The sequence below is a fragment of the Fukomys damarensis genome, unplaced genomic scaffold (assembly GCF_012274545.1).
Source record: "Fukomys damarensis isolate Sample0158 unplaced genomic scaffold, DMR_v1.0_HiC HiC_scaffold_38, whole genome shotgun sequence".
Lineage (NCBI taxonomy): Eukaryota > Metazoa > Chordata > Mammalia > Rodentia > Bathyergidae > Fukomys > Fukomys damarensis.
This window is the reverse complement of record NW_022900950.1, coordinates 69,056,465-69,071,100: the sequence shown is the minus strand read 5'-3', so window position 1 is coordinate 69,071,100 and position 14,636 is coordinate 69,056,465. Positions and strand designations below refer to the sequence as shown.

General features: G+C 36.2%; 1 protein-coding gene across 4 annotated transcripts in view; it reads left to right on the top strand.

Moving 5' to 3' along the window:
* The window catches only part of Inpp4b (inositol polyphosphate-4-phosphatase type II B), a 943,087-nt gene that overhangs the window by 859,631 nt on the left and 68,820 nt on the right, over positions 1–14,636 (top strand). For all 4 annotated transcript variants that reach the window (XM_010639876.2, XM_019209903.2, XM_010639877.2 and 1 more), the window contains 2 exons: positions 1,762–1,902; positions 5,888–5,985. In XM_010639876.2, coding sequence (XP_010638178.1) covers positions 1,762–1,902; positions 5,888–5,985 — 239 coding nt within the window. The remainder of the gene's footprint in view (positions 1–1,761; positions 1,903–5,887; positions 5,986–14,636) is intronic.

The window sequence follows — 14,636 nt, the reverse complement described above, 5'->3', positions numbered from 1 at the left end:
TGACATGGGAAAACCAGAAACTTTTCTTATGTTCTTTATGGGAATGTAAAATGGTACAGCCATTTTGGAAATAAGCAAATTCTTTTTTTTTTTTTCTTTCTTTCTTTCTTTTTTGGTACTGGGGATCAAACTCGGGACCTTAAGCAATTTCTTTTATATAAAGAAACCATGTTACTCTTACTAGGTGTGTTAGCAAGACAGAATGAAGTATTTTTCCAAACAACAACTTTTGCCTAAATTTTCATAGTAACATTTTTATAATAGTCCAAATCATGAAATAATCCAAGTAACTACCACCTAACAAATGCGTAGATCAAATGTGGCATGATGTACCTATACAATAGGATCTTGCTCTAAGACAGAAAGAAAAGATAAAAAACACATGAATAACTTCAACACTTAAGTGGAAATCCAGACAGAAAAGATTATAAATTGTATGAATCAATTCAATGGAATACACAGAAAAATTAAACCTGTAAAAGATTTCCTGGGGCTGACAGTGGGTGTGGCAGTGACAGGCATGAGAGATCTTTTTAAAGTGATAGAAATGTTCTAAAACTGGATTCTGATCATGGATTACAGTGCTGTAAATTTTCTAAAACTCTGAATTATGTTCTTAAAATGTATGCATTCATGTTAGTTGTGCCTTAATAACTCTGATAAAAAGTTGTAACAAAATTCTTATGACACACTTCACTATCAGAGAAACTTCTAAATAAAAGTGATGCTTCCCTATTCTTGAAAGGCTTGAATTAACCATGAGCCTTCTATTGGGCTGCAGTAAAGGACACTGAGAGCAATTAAACAAGAAAAACAAGGCTCCCATCAACCAGAGGGCAATGCTGACGTCCCTGTGGATGGACTCGCGGTCATTGCCAAGTCTCTAGTTCATAGCTAGGAAAAAGCAAGTCTAAGAGTCAGTGATCCTTAGTGCTTATAGATACAGAAGTAGGAGAAATTTAAAAGATTTTCCCAGAGACTCACAATTTGTCCTGTGTTCCTTTTCCCAATACATGCATCACAACCCTACAACTCTGTGTATTATAGAACCATATGGCCCTTCCGCACTTCTGAGCTAAACACTTTACCTTTTCATACTCAATTCCATTGCACGTCAAGTTTCAAAGTATACAAGCCACTGCTTTGGCTAACATATGTTATGACGCCTAATTTAAAATTTTAACTTTAAACATTAAAGGTAATTTTGAATGGAAATTTCCAATAAAAAAGTTTTTTCTGTTATGTATGTGTTGCAAAATGAGCAAGATTCCAAAAGGTTACTTCTTAAATAATTAAGCCATTTTGTTTTCATCGAGCCATTACAAACAGGGCAGTTCATCAATAATAGTAGCAACTGGAAATGTTATAAATGATCTGGTTTATGAGGCCTCACTGAATCTTTTATTAAATTACTAATTCTTCAGACTGACGGGATTTTTAAAATATCAGGAGAACAAACATTGAGACTGTGTACCCAGACTAAGTATTAAAAAAATGAACCAAATATTCCTCATGGAGCTAATGAGTAATGTAAAGAAATCAAACATGTAAACAAATCCTTACAATTCTTTGTACCACCTAATTTCATAGTGAAACTACAGAATATTTCTTGAGTGAATGAATAGAAAATTAGTACAGAGCAGCCAAATACTTCATCAATGCAATATTCCAACTTTTATTGTTTCTTTTCACTAGTTCTAAAAGAACAAAAAACAAATTCAATATGCAAATTTTCTTACCTCTGCCCCTTTCCTTCTTCAGTGAACATTATGTGGTAGAGGTCAAGCTTCCAACCAGAATGTTTGAGTCACTACCTCTGCAGATCAAAGAAGGGCAGTTGCTATATGTCTATCCAGTACTTTTTAATGTTGGAATCAATGAACAGCAAACTCTTGCTGAGAGGTAAGCTTTGGGTATGTTATTCAGTTTTACATTTTTCCATTCAATGGAATTCTGAAAAATCTCATGTTTCTGCACATGGACATATTTAAAACACATTTATTTTTTTAATCAGTAACAAAATACTTGATATATCAAGGTAAAGTATTTATGTTTAAGGACTTTGAGCCCAAATCAAATTTAAGTGTGTCAATGACACTGATGAAAATATTGATGCCAATACTAAAATATTCATGTGGGTTATCTTTATTTATGTTCCCAAACACCTACATGTATATCAAATTTCAGAAATTTTATGTTCATGTGCATGAAAAATTAGCTTGGTTGATAGGCAAATTTAATTTTGGGGTCCTAAAACACAATCTTTTTTTGTTTCTTTTATTATAATAACTATTGTGTAGTAATATTGACACATCTTTTAAAATTAAAAAAAATGACTTTCTCAAACAACAAATGATTGTATGTTATTCCTGGGGTCACTGTCAAAATATACTTATGTGATCACAGAATTTAATATTTGCATCTTGTGTAGTTTCTAGTTTAGAGCAAGATTTTATCATCTACCTGGAGAAATCCACAGGCAAATTTTGGAGAGGTTGATAGTCTTTACTAATTTAAATTCCTTCTTGTCTACTGTTCATTCTCCGATGTCTCCTTCCTGATTAGGAAGTTTTAAAATGCTTTGCATATTCTTTGCCATGACTTGTTAAGCACATTTTTGCTAATGTCTTTTACTAAAAACTCTGTAATTATAATCCTATTGAATTCAATGATGCTCCAAATGACTGTTCTTTTCTATTCTTTTCAAATTTTTTCTTCTCCTGTTCATCTTCCCCAAAAGATATTTTGTGGGAGTCATAGATTTTCATCATTCTCATCTTTCAATAAACAAGTCAATGATGAAGCTATGTATTATAGATACAATTCCAAACCATATGGAAACTATTAGTCCTTTTCATCATAGCACACACAAATCAAAATTTAATTGTATTCACTATATTGTGTGGGAAGTTTTCTTTGCTAAAGAAACACTTCTGAAAGTCAGTAGCAAAGATCAATCTATCTTATTCTTGCAGCAAATTTGGTGTTCATAGTGAATGATATTCCTGAACATAAATTATGCAGCTTGGGCCAAAGAGTAGGACCATCCTAAAATGGTGTCCTCTTCGACACATTAGACGAAATTAATAAGTTAAGGCATGCGAATATGATCTTGAGAGAGATCTGACACCCCTCCATGACTTTTCAGGGACTAGTCAGCATTTTCAAGGACTAGTTAGCATTCACATTGGACTGATCTGCATCATTCATGTCCCTGTGACTGTTTCTGTTGTCAGTCACTTTGTTGAAAGTATCCTTTCCCTTCCCCTCTTGCTTGATTATTAAGATGCACTTTCATACCTGGAAACTGTATAAAACAGACTTGAAAAGGGTCAGAATGGCAAACTAGGGAAAGTGCTGAGGGAAGCAGGAAGGCTAAGCTTGAACAGCAGTCTCACAACCAAATATTGATCTGAGTAGATCGCTCCTCTCTGTTCTCTGATCCTCTGTTTTCTGGTTCAGCATTTTGGGCTTCACTAGGCAACACTGAGGGTTACATATGCTGCTATATCTAGTAATATTTGCTGCATTTTTTAACCTCGAGGCAAAACGTATTTTCTGAGATTGTTCTTAAACAGTTAAATGTTAATTCTATTGGTCAATTTGGACTGCTATTTCAAAAGACCATGGACTAAGGAGGAGGCTTAAAGAAAATAACAAAAAGATATTTCTCACAGTTGCTGAGGCTGTAAAGTACATAAGTACAGTTGTTGCTGATTGAGTTTCTGGTGAAGGATCTTTCCTGGCTTCCAGACTTCTGACCTTGTTGTTCTTAGTGTGTGCTAATATGACCTCCTTGTGCACAAGTGAGGGTTGGGGTGGGGCTATGTAGTCCTTTTTTTTTTTTTTCCAGGGATTGAACTCAGGACCTTGCACTTGCAAGACAGATGTGGTGCCACTGAGCTAAATTCCCAGCCCGAGAATCACTTCTTATAAGTACATTAATCCTGTGAGATCATAGCTTACCCTCATGACCTCATTTAGCCTTTGGTGCTTCCTTACAGGTCCCATCACTACCTAGGATTTAGGGCTTCAACACGTAAATTTTGTGAGGACACAAACATTCAGTGTATACCACTAATATTACTTCAGCAAAGGTGATATCCTTAAAATTCTGGTTGAATACACTGTCTGATAAAGAGTACACTTTCCATCTAGGGGAACTCTTCTAATGATTTTCCTGGGATTATCTTCCTGTATTCCACAATTAACTTAGTAGATACTGAACACAGGCTACACTAGGCACTGCTCTCCCAAGGTATAAGACACAGGGAGAAAGAAAGTGACAAGAAGCATGGAATCTGATCCCTGTCCTGAAAGAACTACTATGCAGTAAAGAAGACAAATTAACAAACATTCTATTCCATTTGACTCCTGCAGTAATTAGCCAGGAAGGAGGTAAGAAAGAAAATAATGTACAGATGGGAAATGAGTTCATGGGGCAGGTTTCAAAGAGGAGGTGAGCCTTTCCTTGGCTTTGAAAGAGGCATAGGATTTATTTTAGCCAAGAAGGAAGGTAAGGCAGTCTAGTCAGAGGAGGAAAGCATGTGAAAAGTCTCAAAGGAATGACAATACTGCTGATAAAAGGGAAGGACATAACCATATCCCTACAAGTGTCTCTGGAGGCCTTTGTAGAGAATGAAATGTTAAACTAAGGTTGAAATGTTGTCATTATGGAGACTGGAGACTGGTTGAAGTCTAGTGAGCTGATATGATGAAATGTTAGGTTAATTTTACCAAGATTTTATTTATTGCATAGTACAATAGCTAGTACGTAGTTTTTATTAAATAACTATTTGGTGAAATGTGAAACAATGTGAGAATGCTGCATAGGACAGATTGAAAGGGACGGGAGCTCATTGCACTCCCTGAGTATTTGTGAGGCTTTAGGAGAGTAATTAAATACGTAATAGATAGTAGAGTTGGGAAAGAAAAACAACAAAGTGAGGCCAGAAAATGTGAAAAGGTCAATAAGTAGTGAGAAAAACATCTAAAGTGGTACCTCATCTTTGAACCTACGTAATGACATAATGGGGTAAATCTTAGAAATTATCCACACAAAGAAGAGGTTTCAGTTTTTAGGTTTGTTCCAGTTGAGGTTTGGGAGGCAAAGCACACTGAAATTTACACTAACATCTGCAAATACAGATTTGGATGGAAATTGGTATTGGAAGCCACTTATACAGCGTCCTTTTACAGAACGACAAAGGGACTTCAAGTTGAAAAGAGGAAATTCTCAAAGAGAAGACAACCCTTAGTGATATGTGGGAAGAAAGTTGTTTTTTGGGTTTTTTTTTCCTTGAAGAAGAGAGATGACACTGGTACAGAAGTGGAGAACTGAAGAAGAAAAATGTGTGCAAAAGTCAACCACTCCCAGGGTTGTGTGGCTGAACTTGTACCTAGAGCCACCAACAGTGGGCACAAGGGTGTGCAGTGCAGTGTCTAGTCCTGGTCTTCTGGAGCCCTCCCCAAGTTGCCTTGGCTTTGGAGAAGGATTTGAAAGATGAAGAAGTGACAGAGAGGTTTTTCTATATATGCAGAGATGGAGCCCTGCAAAGGAGGTGCAGGGTTGGGTAGGAAACCTGATTTCAACTGAGTATTAATTATGTATGACACAGGGGATGATGTTTTACATACGGTGTTTCATCTATTTCACTTTTGTGAATGTAGACTATTTTGGTATTGTCAAAAGCGGTTGGTGGAATCTGGGGCAGTGGAGATGGGAATTTGTTTAAAATCACCATGGTGTAACGTAGCTTAAAAAGTGAGAGAGTCTCTTCCTTCAGAGATTATTGCCATCCATTGAAAAAGAAAAGGTTAGAAAAAAGTGTTACTTTTTAGAGATATTTTATAAACTTATGACTGCTTTCTTTTTTCTAATTTTTAGATTTGGTGATGTTTCTTTGCAAGAAAGTATTAATCTGGAAAATTTTGAACTCCTTAAAGAGTATTATGCGGTATTTATGGAAAAGATGCCTCCTGATTGTAAGTATATGAGTTTAAGAAAATGATAAAAATAATTTCGTGATTATAAATCTTCAGGAGAGGTCAGGCGTAGAGGTCAATGACTGAAGTATGGATGAAATGTGAAAGTGATTTTGAGATTTTTATGATTGCCAAGATCGTGGGCCAATGCCTGCCTCATTACCTTGATTGCACTCTAGAATGTGTCTCAGCTCACACCGGACCTTGAAAAATGCCAAAGATTAAAGATATGGAACTCATAATTAGAATTCTCTAGTGAGACCTATAAAAATTTTGGGTAATTCTTCACCATACAAAGCACTTTAAGTTATACATAAGTTTCCAATTTGTGAAACACATCAGACATATCACACATACAAAAGAAAAAACTCACATAAAATGCAAATTACACAATGTAATATTAAGCAATGTAAGTGAAAATACCAATTTATTGGGTATACCTATCACAGTATCTTGTGTAAAGTTCAAGGCACCCAAGCCTATAAACATATTTTAGTTTTTTAAAATATTTTTGCTGTTGTTCAGTTTTGTGCTACACTTTTCTCCCACACTACTAAGTATAAAATATCTAGGCACTATGAAATCAAAGAATAAGAAATATGTTTGAAGTATATCTACAAATAATAGAAATATGCTGAGGTTTTGAGATTTCACAATGATTGTAACTAGGTTTTAGTAAAGTGGGAAATACTGTAACGTTTTTAACCAAAAGCTCTAATCAGAGTCCTCCTGTTTTTTTTTAACTGATTTATATGTCTGATATGAGATTTGAAATTTCTTAGGTGGAAGAGTGTTTAAAACATTTCATAACCCAATGAATGTTTACCAAAACACAGTATCATATGTGTGCCCATGTGCAGGAAGACTGAATATTTTAATTGCCGTACTTATATTATGGTCTTCATATTACTGTATTTCACATCAAATATTGTGTTTTGCCAAAGCGAAATTAAACAGATGGAGATTCTTCAGCATCCATCATATTTTGAACTGGTAGTCTGTTAATTACCTAAAAAAAGTTGCTAATATATGTAAGCAAAAAGTATTTTGTATTAGTAATTATTGAAGTTTATTGCAACACGGATGTTAGTGGACTTTTTTTCCTAAAAGTTATTTCTAGTAAGTAAGTAAGCCTCAGAATATTTATCAACAATTTACTTTCTCTTTGTATTGGTTCTTGAATAGTGTGTGTGGGTGCCCAGACTAAGGGCACCACCATTACCTGACAGTGCGTCAGCAGGGCAAAACCTCAGCCCCACTATGCATTGGCTAAACCACCATGAATCCATGTTTTCATAAACTTTCCAACTAGTACCGGAGAACGCTGATATGTCATCCGTATTCAAAGCATGTAACAGTTAAACAGGTTGTTGGCAAAATCTGTGAAGGGTTTTGAGCTGCACTAAAAATAATCATGTCACCTAAAATAGGAGAATATGCAGAAGGACTTTCAGAAGCATTGCTTGAGATAGGAAATACAAAATAATCATTTATTAAGTGACTTAAATTTTGAATTTAAATTAATGTTTATAGGTTTTAGTAATATGAAATCTTATGTTGTATTAGTTACAGAGAGTTTTCCCTTGATAATTATGGATTAGTTCTAGGAGAGATATCAAAATATACAGGTGCTCAAGCTCCTAAAGACATTGCAGCAGTACTTGCAAATAACCTAGGCACATACCGCTGTATTATCTAAATGATATCCAAATCACATACATATATAATGTTGTACAACCTGAATGTTATGGAAATACTTGTTATGCCACATTTTTGTAGCATTTTTGCAGTAATAACAGTCTGTACACATTCAGAACTGATGCAGTAATTTTTTTCTAAATATTTTTTATCTGTGGTTACTTGGATCCATAGATGTGGAACCCATGGATGTGGACAGATAACTAAATAAATCAAATGTTTTTAGAAACTTTAAAAATACAGTTATTCATTGAGAAAGATGGCTTTTTGAGTCAAAACAGTTACATTTTATCAATTGGACGATTGTGTTAATATATCAGACTTTTCCTAAATTGTTCCCAATATATTTGAGACAGTCTCGTCATAGATTTGCTGCAGAGTGGAGCTGTAGTATGGCTATAGCTGTACTTTGTAACAGAAATACAAACTCAGCCTGTACAGTTAAACCAGCATACATGGGATTGTGTCTCAGTGAAGCATCGTAACCCAAAGCATGATTCAAGTCACCTTCCCTCTTGCAAGAAATCTTAAAGCTTTATTTTTCATTTACTAAGAAGAACCTACAATGCAATCCATAAAATCTATTATTTTTATTTTATAAGTAATATCACAGATAGTTCATGTCAGTACTAAAGGACACACTGATTACGAGTATATTAATTTGTTAATCCACTGTGAATGTGCTGCGTGTTAATTATAAACCCTGTTTGCAAACAATTTACAAATGAATTAGTTGTGTACTATATGGTTTTGAAGCTAAATATTTTTCTTGCTCAAAGATTTTTTGATCCCTAAGATATATCCTCCACCTCTCTCAAGTCTTCACCTTATGTATTGAGGTCATTAAATAGTTTTTGTAGTTTCACTTTTTGAATATAGAAAATGTTACATACTAAAGCAGATATATTTGCAAAATATTCTCTAATTCCATGATACATAGAGTAGTTTTCATTGATAGCCTAGCCTGAATTTAGCAGTCTACAAATGTGAAATAATTTTATTTTAGTAACTGCTTTCAACTTTACTGAGTAGTCACCTCCTATGAGTTAAAATCGGGAAGAGGATTGTAGAATTAAATATTGCCTATCAACAGTATCAAAGGCCCTTTCAATGTCTTCAGCATTTAGTGATTTGTAGACTAATCTATTTAAACATCTCAATGTTGAGGGAATAAATATTACTTGAACTCAGACACTTTTATACTCCTACTGTCATCTTCTTTTGGCTGTGGAAAGACCACTGGTGGGAGACTTTGTAGAGCAGGTGACTTTTCTGTTTCTCTTGGAGGATTTGTATCTTGATTCTCCTGTTGCAGAGAAGCAAGCCAGGTGTAGAAATCCCTTTCCTGCACCACTTTGCCCAACTCTAAGGTATAGTAAATCTTAGAGAGCTGCTTGTTTCCCCTGAGCCCTGCCTGAGATATTCACTGGCAGGAAAATTCCCCCCAGGCAGGTATTTGTGCTTCTTCTTTCTCTGATATTCCCCTTGGATGTGATGATTTCAGACATCTTTTACGTCCCCTTTCTTGCATTCGAACAGGTAACTTTGCATCCGAAATAAAATAATCAATAAAGGACTTCTGTAAATCACTAGAACAAATGGCTCTATGCTGCCGAGTTGCCATCACACCTCACATATAATTCAGGAGATTTGAAAAAGGGACAGATAAAGCCCCCGTCTCTGTGTTGTGGTTTAGATCTCAGATGTCCCCTTGGGGCCCCTTTGGCAGGGGCAGGTCACTGTGGACATGACCTAGAAAGGAGTATCCCTGCCCCTCATTTCTCCCTCTCTTCTTGCTGGCCACCGTGGCTTGAGCTGCTTTGTCCCACCATGACGTGTGCTGTTTCTGCCTTGGAGCCAGATGACCACGAGCTGAACACACTGAAGCTGTGAGCCAAAATAAATCTCTCCTCCTTTACGTTATGAATGTCCAGTATTTTTTCCTAGTGACAAGAAAGCTGACTCTCCTTTAAAGGGAGAGGGACAAACTGTCAATTCACCACATCCACACTTACCATTCTTTCTCTAATAATAAAGCCCACACCTAATTCCCTTTATCAAAAGGAGAGGTATGGTAACACATGTTTATTAGAATTCTCCCATTTATTGACTCCTTTGCTTGTGCAATAAGGATGGGCTCTGTAGCACTGAGAGTTAAGGAAAAACAGTCAGGGCTTTTGTAGCTGTTATAAACTTTCCTATTTTTGCAAAATTTGATATCCCTGTGTTATATATAGCATTCCTTCCACTCGAGCAGCAAGAATTTCATACAAAATACGTTTTAGAAAAAAAAAACTTAGTGGAACGTTATCATATATTTCATTATATAAATGCAATTTTGGCTGGAAGTCCACATTCGATTTAGCAGACACTGGTGGAGATCATATTATGTATAAAACTCAGTGCCAATCACCATAGATGATGAAGATGAATAGGACTCTGCTCCTAGTAGCTTACAACATAATGACTCAGTGTAATCAAGGAACAATCTGCATTAACTCTAAACCCCTTTCCACAAGGATAGTTGCTATTTAGGAGTGTTGATCTTTTTTCTGAATAATTTAGTTTTATTATTTTTGCTGTTGTTGTCCAAAGAGCTTTACTTTCTCCCTGATCATTTCTGACATTCCCAGCATTGTTATGCATTATCACAGCTTTCACTTTAGCACTGGGAAAAATAAAACATCTATGTGTTCATTCCATATACAAAACCAGAAAAATAAAACAGAGTCTAATGTTTATTTAGGTGATTCATTTAGGTGAATTATTTGAACAGTTTTCCATATAGTCCACATATAAATGAGAAAGCATGCATCATGAGTGGAATATCTGTAAATATAAAAAAGGAGGACTAAATAAATCCTAATAAAGTAGAGAAATTATTCCAGATTGGAAAAAAATAAACTAAATGAGACAAATACCACCTAGGAGAAGGTGAACAAGACTATCTGATGTGTTAATGAAGAATTTTAAAAAACACTATTGGATTTGGTGGTTATGAATTATTTTGGACATTTGATGGAATATTTTTAATGAAAATATCTGAAATGTGACCATATTCTAAGCCTTAAGGGATAATTTTGTTTTTTTCAAATGAGACATGGAACAAGAGATGGGAGGGGAGGGTTAGGCAGAAGAAGGGAATGGGATGTGAAAAGAATTAAGAAGTTGTATGTACATATAGCAGCTCTCCAGAGTGAATGTCATCAGGAGGTACTGCAAACACATGGTAATAAAGAGTAAGATTTAAAAAACAAGTAGAGAAACAGAGAAAACCACACCCACAGAAAACTCAACAGTCAATACAAAAAGGTCATTGAAAAGATAGGGTGAAAGCAATTGAATTAAGTGAAAGGGATCTTCATCTTGGATTGTCTAGTTTTCCAAGGTAGTAGGCTCAACACGTGTGTAAAGACAGAACTTTCAGGATGGCCTGCTCTTCAATCTTGCTGCGAGGTTCTGGGGGAGATTGCAAGGCTGTGGCACTGTAGAACTACCCAGAAAATCAACAAACAGCCCCAAGAGAGAGCAGAGTATGAAGCCTCCTATGTGAATCAGAAACTTAGAATTGCTTGACTGACAGGAAAGAAGGTACGATTCTGCTGCCACAAAAGGGGAGCCTGTCCCTCCCCGACGCCCCCACATGGCTGAGGGCCCTGGACACCTGAAGAATTCCAAGGGAAGTTCACAGTCTACTCTTAAAGGTTGTTATTCCGCATGTAAATGTTTTTGTAAGTGTGCAAAGTGTGGTTTGCAGTTGGTCTTCAAATCCTACTGCTGCCCACTGTCTCCTGGGTTTCCCACAGTCCTTTGGTGGCTTTAGAAGGAAAAGCTTTGGAATAAGATTTTTTTTGCATCACTTTTAAACTTTAAAAACGATATCAACCATGAGTTTCCCTAATATCCTGTTTACTTCTTTTACCATAATTATTAACATATAATTCTTAAATATAATTTGTGAAATTGTGTATGCATGTGAAGGGTCTGATGATTAGTTTTACAGAACTGTCAGCAAGATTTAGCTTACTTATGTGAGAATAATTTGTGACTTGGAACTTATATTCAATGAGCTTTTTTCCTTTTTCTCCTGTTTTTTACCCAGTTCTAATGATCCAGACTAGGGCCTCACACACGCTGAGCAAGTATTCTACCTCTAACTTGCACTCCCAGCCCCTGAGTTAGCATTTTCTATTTTTTCTATTTCATTTTCTTTTAACTTTCATTTAAAAAACTGATCAACAGAAGAAAGTTGGTTCAGGTCAGGATAAAATTAGAAACTTTTAATAAATATAGAATCTGAAAATAATATGAAATTTACAGAAATAACAGGACTCTACTGGGACAAGTAAGCCTACAAATGAGAAGATTTAACAGAATAGGTGAAAAAGAAGAGCTTAACTATAAATACAACAGGGAATATCTGAAATTGAATACTTTGTAGATCAAAGAACTGAACACCTTACCCCTACTAATACTTCGCCTTTTAAAATATTGCCTTGCAGCCTTTGAAAATGTAGCAAGTTTTTCAAACAGAAAACAGAACTCACTAATAAATTAAAAGTGATTTTTTCCAGAACAAGATAATGTTTTCCTGAACGAAATAATTAGATTTTGTTTCCAAAAAGGATGAAAAACTAGATCTTCTGAGGCATTATTCACCATTGTGCTCTATGTAAAATAAGATTACAAACTGATATACATAAGATCATTGCTGAAAAAAGAAAACTGACTAAAACATTTATATCACTGGAAAACATCAGCAATAGGCTTTGGAAACTTTCATAGCAAATCAAACTGTTGGACTCACTATATTGTCCAGAGCTACAGAGGCATCTCACAAAGTAGCAGATTTCTTTTATTATAAATGGATATGGTCACTGAGGAGCATCAGTTCCTGGTACATAGCTGATACACAGATCCAACAGAGTTTACTCTGTTAAACAATGGAAATGAAGACTACTTACATGGAGCTTTCCTTCAGCTATGATAGCCTGATGAACTTCGTCACAAACCAGAAAATATTTGGATGAATCAATGCTGATCTCACCAGTTATGTACCCTGTTTAGCTGGGCAATGGTCCATACACAGAAAAGGCACATCTGAATCCCTTTCTGCCTCATAGAGTCCACATAGGTTGACCCTCAGAATACACCTCACTGCCACCATTATTTCAAGGTGATATTTTCATGTATTTCTTGATCCTGCTTTTCAGAACTATCTATCCTTAGAAACTACCAGTTTCCACATTAGCTTTCCCATTTTTGGAAGCAAAATGCTCAACACCCACAACTTAAAAGAGGTGAGATTTAATTTGGCTCATGGTTCTGGGGATTCAGTACATGGTTGGCTGGCTTTAAGGCAGGAATAACATAGCAGAGCAGGTGATAGAGCAAAGTTGCTTAATTCATAGGGACCAGGAAGTAGAACAGGGAAATAATGTCAGAGAGAAAGGGGTGGAAGACCAGACATAGACCTCAAGGGCCATATCTCCCTGATCCATTCAGACCAAAGTGTGCTGCACTGGGCAACTCCCAGGCCATCAAGTTGACAAGCTTCACCATCCCGAGATTGTTTCCCAAGTCTTGAAATGAAATGTAGAAGATCAATAAATTATTGAGGCAAATATATCAAAGGATATCCAAGGGGACACACGCACACACACACACACACACACACACACACACACAAGCACCACTCCACAAAAGATCTTCCAACAATCTGAATGTTTCTCATTAGTAAAGAAATGTCCTGTGATAGATAAAAAGTTTTTTTCTCACACATAAAATACTTGATTTCCTCTGAACAACTCACATTTACATATAGACTTCTCAACATTATGGAACATTATAGAGGCTACGATTTTTATTCTGTCAAGAGCTAAAAAGGCACTATTAGATTCTACCGCTTCATCGCCTGTCACTTTGTGTCCTTTCCAGATATCTCTTTTCTCTTGTTTTTGTTTTGTTTTGTTTTTAGAACCAGGGATTGAACTCAGGTCCTTGCATTTGTGAGGCAGGCAGTGAAACCACTGATCTAAATCCCTGGCTCTTTGCTTTACTTCCTCCTCAGTGTCTTCAAATTTCAGGGAGGAAGTCCAGCTGTGCAAGAAGGGTTTTCCCTGCAATAGGAAATTGTATTTGTAAAATATGAATAATACCAAATTCTCAGTGGCTACATTCCTCGGGCCCCAGTCAGGAACACAAGTAAAACTGAGATTGATGAATTCACTCAAGTTGAACAATAGCTACTGGCCCTGATTCTGAATAAGTCAAATGTGTTGTCGCTGAAGGACAAAAGCAGAGGCTGCCTCGTTGGACCTAGATTCTTGGTGGCAACTGTGCACCATAAGCTTGAACCTTGGACGGAAAAGTTTCCCAACTGGAACTGGGGCCAGGAGAAGATACAATAACTGCTCAAAGCCCCGTAACAGACCGTCTGGGGGAAATACGCACTCAGTGTCTCCCTTCTTCCTCCTATCCTTCGATCTCCCTTGGGTTCTCATTGTCCAAACTTAAATGAAAATCAGAGTGCAGCCAATAGGCTTGGAAATGAGGTTTTCTTTGATAAAGAACAGCCCGGGGAAAGAGGCATGCAGTTATGAGGGAGCGAGCGAATCCCCTGATGATCAGTGTGAACCACTCCTTAGCCCATCAGCCCCTCTCTTCACCTTTTACCCATGCAACAGTCAGCATCATTTCAAAAAAATCCGTATCTATGAGTGGGGAGTTGGTATCTGGTGTTTTACAGAGACTTTAGGCTTAGATGTGTGAGATGTCTTAGAGTTGGCAAATCGTGATGTATGATTTTGCAGTTTACTTAAACTTTACACGTGGTTTAAGAAATAAAATTTTCTACAATGTTAAATTTGTTTATCTTATATTTATTTGTTGTTTAATGATATTTACAGTTGACTGGCCTAAGATGAGTGTGTGTGTGTGTGTGTGTGTGTGCA